At 37.7% G+C, this 13,168-nt stretch overlaps 1 protein-coding gene across 1 annotated transcript in view; it reads right to left on the reverse strand.

Moving 5' to 3' along the window:
* Positions 1-7,077: 7,077 nt before the first annotated feature.
* The window catches only part of UVRAG (UV radiation resistance associated), a 410,809-nt gene continuing 404,718 nt past the window's right edge, over positions 7,078-13,168 (reverse strand). The window contains exon 15 of the mRNA XM_051987076.1: positions 7,078-10,762. Within this exon, the coding sequence (XP_051843036.1) occupies positions 10,057-10,762 (706 nt within the window). The 3' untranslated portion in view covers positions 7,078-10,056. The remainder of the gene's footprint in view (positions 10,763-13,168) is intronic.

The raw sequence follows: 13,168 nt of genomic DNA on the forward strand, positions 1-13,168 counted from the left end.
GGATTGCTGGAACAATTCACAGCTCCATGAATAGTACAGTAACATATCTGTTTTCCTCAGGCCCTGCAAAAGTGATCATCTTTGCCAATCTGATGGATATAAGGTGGAACTATAGAGTTGCTTTAATTTCTCTATTAATTATTTGGAACATTTTTTCATGTGGTTGTTGATAGCTTGGCATTCTTTCTTTAAGAATTCTTTATTATATACCTTACATTTTTTCAGTTGGAGAATAATTCTTATAATCTTATTAATTTGAATCAATTCCTTTCATATTTTGGAAATGTGTCTTTTATCAGAGACTTTCTGCAAAGATTTTTCTCCCCAGTTAATGATTTCATTTATATATTTGCTCCATTGGTTTTCTTAAGCAAAAATTTTAGTTTTATATAATAAAATTTGTCTTTTTAATCTTACATGATCTATAATCCTCTCTATCTCATTTGGTCATGAACTTATCTCTAATCTATAGCTTCAACAAGATATTTTTTCCTTGCTTCACTGATTTATGATGTGATCTTTGAATATCTAAATTATGTCCCTATTTGGATTTTATCTTGGAAGATGGTTATGAGGTGTTGGTCTAAAACTATCTGCCAGATTGCTTTCTAGTTTTCTCAAGTTTTTTGTTGAATAGTGAGTTCTTACCTAAATAGTTGAGGGCTTTGGGTTTATTGTTATTAGGTTTGTTTACTTCTTTATCTTGTGTACCTAATCTGGTGGGACATTGAGTCTTGCTTCTTTTTTTTTTTTTTTTTTTGCCAGTAACAAATTATTCTGGTCATTACTGCTTTGGAGTATAGTTTGAGATCTGGTACTTTCAGACCCCTTTCTTTTCCAGTTTTAAAAAAGCAGTTTCTGTTGAAATTCTTGACTTTTGTTCTCTAGATGAATATCAATAATTTTCCTTGTTCTACAAAGTAATGTAATATAACTTCAATACTTGTTGGAAGTGAAGTTTAAGGAGTTTTAGTCCTGATTCTATAACTAATTTGGTTTGACCTAAAACAAGCTTTTGAACTTTTTCCGATTTTCTGAATTTTTAAAATGGGAATAAGCTGTTACAGATTCAAAAGAGAAATGCATATGAAAGTCATATAAATTATTTTGTAGGGATAAAAACAATACTCAGTAATTATTTGGATGTGTGGGTTAAGAAAGAGGTAAGAGTCAAAAGTAAGCTTGAAGCTTTGAATCTGAGTGACTTAGAAAATGGTGGTAATCAACAGACATAGGAAAGTTAGGAGAGTGTTCACTTTTTTTGGACACATAATAATTTAAGATACGAGGTGGGGGAGGCTTTCATTTGGCTATCTAGTGGGGTGTTGAAAACACAAGATTTAAACCAATTATGAGTGGCAATGTGTCTCTTCCACCTCAGGGGGATTTCTTTTAAAAGAGGAAGGACATTCAACTCATGTATGGATAGCCACATAGTTGGACCTTCCTTTAAAATAGCGACTGTCTTTTGTCTTTTTTTTTTTTAAACATTTGCCAATTTTTTTTTTATTTTGAAAAAAATTTCTTTACAACATTATCCCTTGTATTCACTTCTGTTCTGACTTTTTCCCTTCTTCCCTCCACCCCCTCCCCCAGATGGCAAGCAGTCCTATACATGTTGAATAGGTTACGGTATATCTTAGATACAGTATATGTGTGCAGAACCGAACAGCTCTCTTGTTGAACAGGAAGAATTGGATTCAGAAGGTAAAAATAACCCGGGAAGAAAAACCAAAATGCAAACAATTCACATTCATTTCCCAGTGTTCTTTCTTTGGGTGTAGCTGCTTCTGTCCATCATTGATCAGTTGGAAATGAGTTAGGTCTCTTTGTCAAAGAAATCCACTTCCATCAGAATACATTCCCCATACAATATTGTTGTTGAAGCGTGTAAAGATCTCCTGGTTCTGCTCATTTCACTCAGCATCAGTTCATGTAAGTCTCTCTAGGCCTCTCTGTATTCATCCTGCTGGTCATTTCTTACAGAACAATAATATTCCATACCATACCACAATTTACCCAGCCATTCTCCAATTGATGGGCATCCATTCAATTTCCAGTTTCTAGCCACTACAAACAGGGCTGCCACAAACATTTTGGCACATACAGGTCTCTTTCCTTTCTTTAGTATCTCTTTGGGATATAAGCCCAGAAATAACACTGCTGGATCAAAGGATATGCACAGTTTGATAATTTTTTGGGCATAATTCCAGATTGCTCTCCAGAATGGTTGGATTCGTTCACAACTCCACCAACAATGCATCAGTGTCCCAGTTTTCCCACATCCCCTCCAACATTCATCATTTTTTCCTGTCATCTTAGCCAATCTGACAGGTGTGTAGTGGTATCTCAGAGTTGTCTTAATTTGCATTTCTCTGATCAATAGTGATTTGGAACATGTTGGAGTTCAAATGTTCTTCTTTAAAATATTATAAAAGTTCTCTCTGGGTGCCTTCCCTGGAATCAGGATTTTGTCTGTCCCTGTTCGGGCGCCAAAATGTGGTGAGTTTTTTCTTCTCAAAACACAGCCAGGTGATAAAAGTTCAGATCTTTTATTATTTCCAATATAGCCCGGTTAGCTTAGAGGTCTATTTCTCTGCTTGGTTCCAAGAGCTCCCTCCGAATGTCGCCAAATCCAAAGGTCTGGTCCTTCAGCCTCTGCCTCTGCTTTCTTCTGCCTCCAACTAGCACAGAGATGGAATGAATCTCTTGTTTCCTTCACTTGGGGCTCGGCTAGCTTTCTGGTGAGTCTTTCAGACCAGCTTGGTCTCAGTGGGGGGCGTGCAGGAGCCCAGCCACCTACCACAGTGGTGTGAGATGAAGATGAATCTGGTTGTCCACTGAACTCTCGACTCGTAGCTTCTTCCTCTGAAAACTCTTCTTCTGCCACCAGCCAGCCAAGTAGAAAATATTCTGCCTTGCCTCGGAGAGAGGGCTTCTGGCGTAATTCCACTGAAATCTTGACTTGTAGTTTCTTCACTCTGAAGAACTTCTTTGACTGGCCCATTGAAGCTCTATTTATGCTCCTTCAAGAGAGGGATTGTGGGTTTTCTCCCATAGTGCTCTCTGGCCCAAAGAGCTTCAAGGGAGGTGTGAACTCATAAAGTTACAAAGTTTACTTTGTGAAACTCCCATACTTGTGAACTCTAATGAGTAAAGGTGTGAACACAAGCCTTGTATTAATTAGTCCTACTTAGTACCTTGTTTCGGGTTCTGCCCAAAGCATCTTCTTGTAAGATTAGATCAACTCTAATTAGTTAGCAGTTTGTAAGGATTCCAACAGGAACACTCTTTCATATGAGTGGAAATAGTTTCAATTTCATCATCTGAGATTGTCTGTTCATATCCCTTGACTGCTTATCAATTGGAGAATGGCTTGATTTCTTATAAATTAGAGTCAATTCTCTATATATTTTGGAAATTAGGCCTTTATCAGAAACTTTAACTATAAAAATGTTTTCCCAGTTTGCTGCTTCCCTTCTAATCTTGTTTGCATTAGTTTTGTTTGTACAAAATATAATTAAAATTTTCTATTTTGTGGTCAGTAATGGTCTCTAGTTCTTCTTTGATCACAAATTCCTTCCTCCTCCACAAGTCTGAGAGGTAAACTATCCTATGTTCTTCTAATTTATTTATAATCTTGTTCTTTATGCCTAAATCATGGACCCATTTTGAGCTTATCTTGGTATACAGTGTTAGGTGTGGGTCTTTTGGCTTTCTTTATATCCCCTAGTAGCACAGTAGCTGATATGCCATAGGTGCTTAATAAATGCTTTTTGGCTTAAATACAGTAAAAGCTTATTAGCTGATATTAAGATGAAGTATTTAGAAGAATGGAGTTCATTCAGAATAAGAAATTATATTTTATTATTTTCTAGTTCTTTATGTCAATTTAGCGTACACTTCCAAGCATGGTACTTAGTGACTTGCTGTAATGAACTGGGGAGGAAGGTATAAAACAAATAGGCCTATTCATAGGGTAATAAGGCACAGCTCATTCACTGGCAGTGAAAAAATTCCTGGATTTGGATTCGGAGATTCAAAGTCAGTTTTTGGTACTTACTGATTGTGTGGCCAGTTATTTTTCTTAACAGTAACTTGTAGTCACAAGTTTGTAGTTTCTAAGTAACAATATTTATAATATAATACAACAATATTCATAGAACTTCTGAGGATCAAATGAGAATATATGTAAAGTTTTTTTGCAAATTTTAAGCATCATAGAGATGACAATCATTGTTTGTGCAATCTTGGGCAAGTTACTGGACCCAAGTTTCCTCATTTGCAAAATTACAGGTTTGGACTAGATTGTCTACATTCAGTTGATATAAAAGGGTATAATATAAAGGAACCCTGCCATTCACACCCCATATTTTACAGATGGAGAAACAGGCTTAGAGAGGGAAGTGACTTGCTCAAGATCATAAATTAATGGCAGAGACAGACCCATTGCAGGAGATAAGTGTGTTCAGCTGGGATCAGAGAGGCAAGCCAACCAGCAAGGAGTGATAATCTGCTTCAGGGGTCAGAGAGAAGTGTCAGCCCCAGACTGTACAAAGGCACTGGATTTGGAGCCCCAAGGGAAACATTAATTAGTGCCCATCAGAGAACTTCCTGCCCAGGAGTTACAGGAGACTTCTTTGCCAATGTGTTCTCTGCATGTGTACCTTTATAAATGTGTTTACTTCTCTATGGATCTTGTATTTATGAGAGAATGTATACCTGACTTTTTTTGGAAAGGGAAGAGGGAGAATAACTACTGCTAACTGTTTATGACTATTGTTCTTGCTGTGCCATTTTAGTAAATACATTTGCTAAAAAGCAAATTTTGTATGGCTCCTTATTAGTGGGAAGTAGGATAGTGGTGGCTCCTGAATGACAGGACCAGAAACCTAGGCCTTCAATTAATCCCCTCTGGGGCCCCCAGGCTTAATTGGGAGGACAAGTCTAGAGAGCACACCCAGAAGGGAGGGCTATATTGAAATATATTCTGGGGGATTTGCATATATCTGGGAGACATCTGTTCTCTTTCTAAATATTATTGAGGGATTCAACATAAAAAGAATATAACGGGGAAAATATAAATTCCTTCATTTGGTTTCAAACAATCAACTGCATGAATATAGGATGGGGGAAGTGGCTGGGTAACTAATTTGACCTTATACTACAGGAAGCGAAGTTTAACATGGGACTCATTCAAAATAAGGGAGCTGATACTTCTTACTTTCTACCATTATGTCCAGTTTGGAGAGTACTGACAATCCAGAGCATATTCTGAGGAGGCACATTGAGATGGAGTGGAGACATGAAGTCAACATTGAAGTTTTGAAGGAATGGGGGATATTTAACCTGAAGAAAACAAAGGGGACACTTGATCACTGTCTCCAAATACCAAAAGCACTTTCAAGAGGATTCAGTGAAGCAGCATGGCATAAAATGTGGTGAACACAAATCTAGAAGATTGGGGTAGGACTGATGGCTCTGATACTTTCTAACTCTGTGGTCCTGGGCAAGTTAGTTATTCAACCTTTCTGAGCCTAATTTAAAAGGTTGTGAGTGATTTGTAGATTTTAAAGTGCCACATATAAATACTTTTTTTTTGTTTGTAGCTTCCCCGATATAAAAAACCCCAACCTTTAAAAATAATTTTTAAAAAAGCAACAATAGGACTGATGGTAGGATGGATAGATTTTTGTGTATATAAGGCAGTAATTTTTTGACAGATGTTTAAAAATTGAATTGTTTTTTCCAAGAGATAAATTGCCAAAGGATTACTTCTCATAAGAGGCATTGCAAAGCATTAATAAATAATATTGAAAGTTCCAAAATACTAACAGTAAAGAGAAATGCAAATCAAAATAACACTGAAGATTCACCACACTCTGCAGACTGGCAAAGATGACAAAAAATGTCAATAATTAGCGATGCAGAATTGTGGAATGAAAGATAAACTAAATGTAGCACTGGTGTATATGTTCATACAGGCCATTTGTCCCTGAACTGTGGCACAGCCTTCTGAGCTCATATTAGGACACTATACTTTGACTCCAACACAGTGAAGTAATTTTAGTCCTTTTTGAAAATAACAGTATTGGTAGAGCTGTGAATTGCTACAGTCAATTTGGAATTATGCAAATGGTGATTAAAATGTCCATAATTTGATCCAGAGATTCCAGAGAGTATGGTTTATACTCCATAGAAGCTATGGAAAAGAAAGTTCCCATATACACCAAAATATACATAGCAATATTTAGTAATAGTTAAAAACTGGAAACAAAGTTGATGCCTATTGATTAAGGAATGGCTTAAATTGTGCTACAGAAATGTAATGGAATATTACTGTGCTGTAAGAAACAATGAATGTAATGAATACAGAGAAGCATAGAAAGATCTATGTGAACTGATGTAGAAAACACACACAATAACAATGTAAACAGAAAGAAAATTTTAAAAAATCAAAAGTAACTGTAGCAAAATGATAAAATATCAAGCAAGTCTCCAAACAAAAGGCTATCCCTTCAACCTTTATGGAGGGGAGGTTCATAGGTGTTGCACAATGCACATGTTTTTGGTCTTTTTCAGTGTATTGATCAGTTATGCTTGTCTTTTTCTTCTGTAATATTAAAATTATTTGCTTTTAAAAATACTATGTTATATAAAATGGCTTTATGAGATGCAGAATGGTAGGAATAGTTGTAAAAAACAAAAGACATTAATAAAAATTTATTTAAAAAAGAGTGGTTTTTTTAGTTAATAAGCTCCTTGTCACAAAGCAAAAATTTGGAAGGGATGCATTGGGTGGGAGATTATACTGATGACCTCTGAGATCCCTTTTCAATTCCTCAAGTCTATGATTCTCAGATGATGGGAAAAAAAGATGACTGAGTCTTTCAAAAGTGTTGAAACTTAAAATGTAAAGTAACATAAAATTAAAACAAGCTGCAAATCAGCCATTGCCCCACAGTTTAAATAAGAACACATTCTCCAACAAATGAGCTTTGATAAAACATTTAAAACAATGAAGACAGGACTCAAAAAGAGGAAAAGAGAGGTAAATAACACACTTCACTCTCAAAATAAATACTAATCAAATTTATTTTATAAATACAGATGCTGAAATTTCTCCCAATTACCAGCAAATAAGTTTCCTACATGCCATTTATTATTGGTGGTGATTTTAAAAATTATTTAAATAACTGGTTAGGTCAGGATAAATAGACATTGTTAAGATTGCTATAAAAATATAGCTGGATACAGTCTTCCAAAACTAATATTCTTTAAAAAAAAAAAAAAAAAAGCTTCCAGAATTTCAAGGGTTGGGGGAGGAGTGGAGTATCACCCAGTACTGATTTGAAAGCATTCACAAATTGTTCTAATATTCATGGAAATTTAGTAAGGTTCTTTACAGTTTCAAAATGGACAGTGACATGATAGTTTCCACCCAAATTCCCACATTTCTTCCTCAATTCCTCCTCCCCCTCTGTCCAAGCAGTCTATTTTTTTGGTAATTTTAATAAGACAAATTTGAAAAGAAAAACTAAAAAATGAGAACTCATTTGTGTTTGGGCCTTAGCCATTTAAAGCATTGGAAAAAGTTAAGTTTATAGTGATGAAAAATTAACTCAAATCTGTTTACCAAGACAATGAAATACTCTACTTATAGGGAAAATATAATCGACACTGTAAAGAAACTCAAACCATGTTCTGTTAGTTATACATTATTGGAAAAGCCATGAACCAAACAAATATGACCACCAGGACAGTTCCACCATGACCTGGTGCTCCTGAACACTACGGCTCCCTACAACGCTCTGGTGGAAGGGTCTGGACTTCAAAATCAGCAGTTTAAAGAGCAAATAGCTACAATGAGGATGGCCAAAGAGGGGAAGACAGTGACTCGGGCTTCTTTTGGTTGAGTGGAACCTGAGATTAATGCCCATGAATGCATGTTCTCTGTGATCTGTTCTCATCATCGGAACCAATGGCTTAGTGGTACCAGGGGCCCAATTGGCGGGCTCCCAGAATCATACAAGATGCAGTTAATCTTTGGGTTTGGCACTGACTTCAAAGACTTACTGCCGGGTTTGGGAAGTTGATGCAGTACATGCATTTTGTTGTCTTGTATGAGATGATGGTCCTGGTTTTTGGTTGCTGTCTTCTCAGGTAGAGGACTGTTGTGATCCCTTCTCTAGAGGCTGCTGGGTGAATCTAGCCTCGTCTCTTATTATCTCCTCTTGAGACAGAACAAAGATGGAGCATTCTCTGAAAAAACTTTGCAAGGGACACCAAAGGGGCTTCTGCCCTCAGCTCAGAGAAGAAAGAACAGTTCATTTGGAATACATGAGATTTCTTCAAATGAAGTTAAAGCTTTTTTCTAGGAATCTTTTTAAATTTCTGTGCATCTGCTCTGCCTAATACTGCAAGACAACTGTGTGTATGTGTGTGTTGAGAGATAAGATACACGGAAAATAATGATTGGTGGTAAAATACTCTAGTCTAATGTATCTATAAATCCAAAGGGAGCTCAGGGGAGCCTAGACAAAATATGAAGAGTATTTCAGGACCTGTTAATTCCTAAGATATTATGTAGGGAAAATGCAGTTACTAAGCAGTGCATACTGTATGTGCTTTTCTATATGGCATAAGAACTCTGATAAGAGTTAAGGAATAACATTATATCATACATATTCACAGCTTCCTTTGGCCGGTATTAAGGGGATATCCCACTACAGAGTAGGTAGTGCAGGTCAGAAGAGAAAATTTAGACTTGGGAAGAAAAATCAGGTTCTGGGGAAGAAAACTCCATTATTATTTGTTTGGATAGCATATATAGCAAGATGACCATGTTCTCTTTAAAGAGCTTATAACCCTGGTGCTATATTCCTGAGAATATGGCACAGGTAGTAAGAGGGATGGAATCTGAGCTCTGAAAATGGTGAGTGCTTAAATTAAATGGAGAAAACTGTGTCTTTATATTCATATCCACAGTATTTCTCCTCATTTCTTGACACGATCCAGCTATTCGCAATGTTCAAATTCACAGGACTGGGCAAGCCACATCTATTTAATTGTATACAGCACTTGGCAGGGGCTTTGTTTTTCCTTCTGACTATAAATTCAATAAGTTAACATGGAGTTCAAATCTAGGGGGTTGGCCTGGTGTGTGAATTTCTTAAAAGCATGCCTGGCTTTTGGTCTCTCAGCATTCAACTACATAAGTATTAGAGGTATGGCCCACGAATGGGATTGCATCATGAAGTCTGTAGGGTATTTGGAATCCTCTCAAGTAGTATTCTAGAAAATCTAACTGTTATTTAAAAAAAAAAAAAAGAAAGAAAGAAATTGTTGAGGGCCATGTCTAAAGCTGCTGATATTAAATGGAGAAAAGGTGTGACCATTTGTTAAGAGAGCACAGAGAAATCTGATACACTCAAAGTTTCTTATTTAGACTACAATTGGACACCTGAAAAGCCTGGGTGACAGCAGCCCAGGGAGATAATTTGCTGGGGTGATGTACCTGCGTTTGAGAAAATCACCAAGCTTAATCCTCAACCAGACAAAGGGTCAAGGATCTTTCTGGGAGCAGGGCAAACCTGGTTCTAGATATTCAGTTTCTGAACCATGGTAAGAGTGTTACTTGTGATAAACAGTAACAAACAATAAAAGATATATTCATTCATTTTATGATTTATATATTATCATCTTCCATCCAAGGATAAAACAATATTGTATGTAACAGAAGCAGATGAATACCTATAATGTGGCTTTTACTGGATAAAAGCTCTTTCAAGCTAAAGAATGACTAAAGACCTAGAACCAACTGTAAGATTTGAAAAGCAAATATATGGAAACAGAGTATAAGTCTATCTGGCCCATTTATACACCTGACCCTATGTCCTGGCTTACTTTCCCAAGCCCATTTTCCAACATCAGAGGAATAGACTCAATTTGTTTTATTTTGCTCCATAATTAATACAAAGGATAAGTGCAACTTCATCTTCATTTGTGATCATTCACTCTGTCCTGGTCCAGTCAATGACTTCTCCCTACCCATGCTCACTTGTCTGAGCTCTTGCGTGGCCGGCGGAAGCTAGACACGTTTTCATTCAGTGCATAGATACGTCGGGAGAACTCCTCAAATTCCCCCAGAACTTGCTCATCACACTCTACAGCCACGGCCCTGTCCACTGGGATGCAATTAAATGCTTCCAGCTGCTCCCCTGAGCTCAAGCCCATTGCCTCTGTACCAATGATCTCTTCGGCCTGTTCCACAGTACAATGGAGTTCAGTCCCTCTGCTGGTGGCAGGGAGTTCGTCCGGCTGCTCACTGCAGGCCACATTGCTGTGCTCTCTGGGAAGGAGAGTGCCATTGATTGCACCAGGATGCCCAAGGAGCAGCTCCTGTGGTTCCTGGCTACTGTTCACATTTATGTGGCCCCTGTTTAAATTATCATCAAAATCGGCTTCCTTTTTCTTACTGTCTTTAGAGAAGTCTAAGGAGGTATCTAAGGAAGAGGACAAAGATGCCATTTTTTTCTCAGACTCTCCAGCAGGCTTAACGGTGGCCACAGGTTGGGCTAATGCTGAATTGTAACTGGGAGGAGGAGTTTTATACTGGAGTCTCTCATTCTCTGAACTGGCCCGTTTACGGTGACCTTTGTCTGGTGATATCACCCCAGTGGAGAAGCCAACATCTGTACCCCCAAATATGGAACTTTGTCTCTTTGGAACTGGAATGGCACTGGAGGTATGATGTCTGTCACTGGAAGACAAAAACAATACATTACCTCTCATTTAATAATAAGTCACATTTCTATAGCTCAAGTTTAACAAAGCGATTTCCTTCCTTTAATTCTGTGACATAGGTAGGTAGTACAGATATTATTACCTTTGTTCTTCTATGAAAAATAGGAGTTAGTTTTACATGAGGGGACCCCAGAGGTAATTTCCAACTAAAAGCCTATGATGATCCCAAAAGAACAGGAACTGTGAATTCCTCTTTCATAGCTACTAACATTAGTGATGTGAGTACATTTGTAACAGAGTAATTGTCATAGTTCACCCAGAAGCAGACAAGCAGACCTAAAAATTACAGTTTTCAGTACTCACAGAAAAATCAAACCAAACCTGCTGCCCTTAATTTGGCGGTTTTCCAGGTGATAGGTTGTCAAAACTTTACTCTCTGTGCCAAACTTTTTTTTTTTTTTTTTTTTTTTTTGCCGGTTGTGGGACTGTTTGCTTTCTGCCTCCTGCTGACAATGTTCTTCCCTCTCTAAATGATTTTCCAGTGAAGCCAGTTAATCAAACCAAAACAGAATATTAACACCACCCACAGACAATGTATTTGGGCCTGACAAGCCAAGTCTTTCATTTGCCATGCGAGCTCACAATAGGCATGCTTGAATTACCACAGCTGTGATCAATTACTCCAGTATGAAATAGAAGCTACACCACAGGCTGCTGGGAACTCGAGGCAGGGAGACGGGGCTGGACGGGGTCATGGTCCACGAACCTGGACCAGCTTGCAGTGGACTTAGGCTCTCTCATCGTTCAGGTAGTGAGCAGAAGTGTGTGTGTATGTAGGGGGCTGGGGCTGGGGGAGGGGAGAAAGGCAAGGAGAGGCCAGGGACTGATTCAGAGGATTACAGGACTGAGACCTGGAAGAGGCGGGGCTTGAAGAATACCCTGTCCAACTATTTTACAAAGGAGGAAACTGAGGTCTGGGGAGGTGAGGGACACTGCCAAAAGCCAGACAGTAAATCGGCAATTCTAACCTGGAACACCATAATTGCTTTGTAAATGGACTTAGTATTACTTATATAAAAATATAGATGTGTTTGTATATATGTATATATATTTGGCATCTCCATAGTGTTAAGTACTAAGTATTGTGCTAAATATTTTAAAAACTCAAATGTCTTCCTCTTCACTAAAAGAAAGTTATTAAGCACCTACTATGCACAGGGCAGTACTTTTCTGACAAGCCGTACTTGTAGTTGGGAAGATCTAATTTTGATGCACAAATTCGATCCTGTTGTTTCACTCCAATGAAATCCAGTGGTTCCCTGTTATGTTTTCCATGATCAGATATAAAATTCTCTGGCTTTTAAAACCTTTCATAACCTGATGTGTCTACCCCCTATCTGTCCAGTCTTTTTACTTCTTAACCCCCCTCCCCCTCCAAAATAGTGAACTCCTTGCTATTCCTAAAAAGTGGTACTCTTTTAACTCCATGCATTTACACAAGCACACACAGTCTTCTCTTTCTTAGTCTGGGTTTCGCTACCTTTCCCAGGTTGGACGTACCAGGACCACTCTTGGACCTCGTTTCACACATTAACCCTGCCCTATTTCCAACCTTACTATATTAACACTAATACTAGCAAATACTGCAGTTCAGGCTCTGCAGTTTGAGATCTGGCAGCCTCAGTCTCCAACAGCAGAGATTACGTGCCACCATGCCTGGCCAACTCTTAGCATTTTTTCCAGGTATCTCCCTTGTCTAGTATTCTTTCCCTCTGCATCATGATTTAGACATAAAAAGTGATACTTATAAGTAAATTAGGAGAAAAATAGTCGACTTCTTGGATCTGTGGAGAAAGAAGGAATTTATAGCCAAAGAAGAACTTAAGAACATTATGAATGCAAAGTGGATGATTTTGATATATTAAATGTAAAAGGTTCTGTACAAACATAATCAATGCAGCCAACATTAGAAGGGAAACAGAAAACTGGGAAAAGTTTTTTACATCCAATGTATCTGATAAAGGCTTCATTTCTAAAATATATAGAGAATTGAAACACATTTATAATAATACAAGCCATTCCCAACTGATAAATGGTCAAAGGATATGAATAGACAATTTTCAGATGATGAAATTGAAACTATTACCACTCACATGAAAGAGTGTTCCAAATCACTATTATTCAGAGAAATGCAAATTAAGACAACTCTGAGATATCACTACACACCTGTCAGATTGGCTGAGATGACAGGACAAGATTATGATGAATGTTGGAGTTGATGTGGGAAAACTGGGACACTAATACATTGTTGGTGGAACTGTGAACAGATCCAACTATTCTGGAGAGCAATTTGGAACTATGCCCAAAGGGCTATCAAACTGTGCATACTCTTTGATCCAGCAGTGGGCCTATATCCCAAAGA

The sequence above is a fragment of the Antechinus flavipes genome, chromosome 3, assembly GCF_016432865.1.
Source record: "Antechinus flavipes isolate AdamAnt ecotype Samford, QLD, Australia chromosome 3, AdamAnt_v2, whole genome shotgun sequence".
In the NCBI taxonomy this organism is placed as follows: Eukaryota; Metazoa; Chordata; class Mammalia; order Dasyuromorphia; family Dasyuridae; genus Antechinus; species Antechinus flavipes.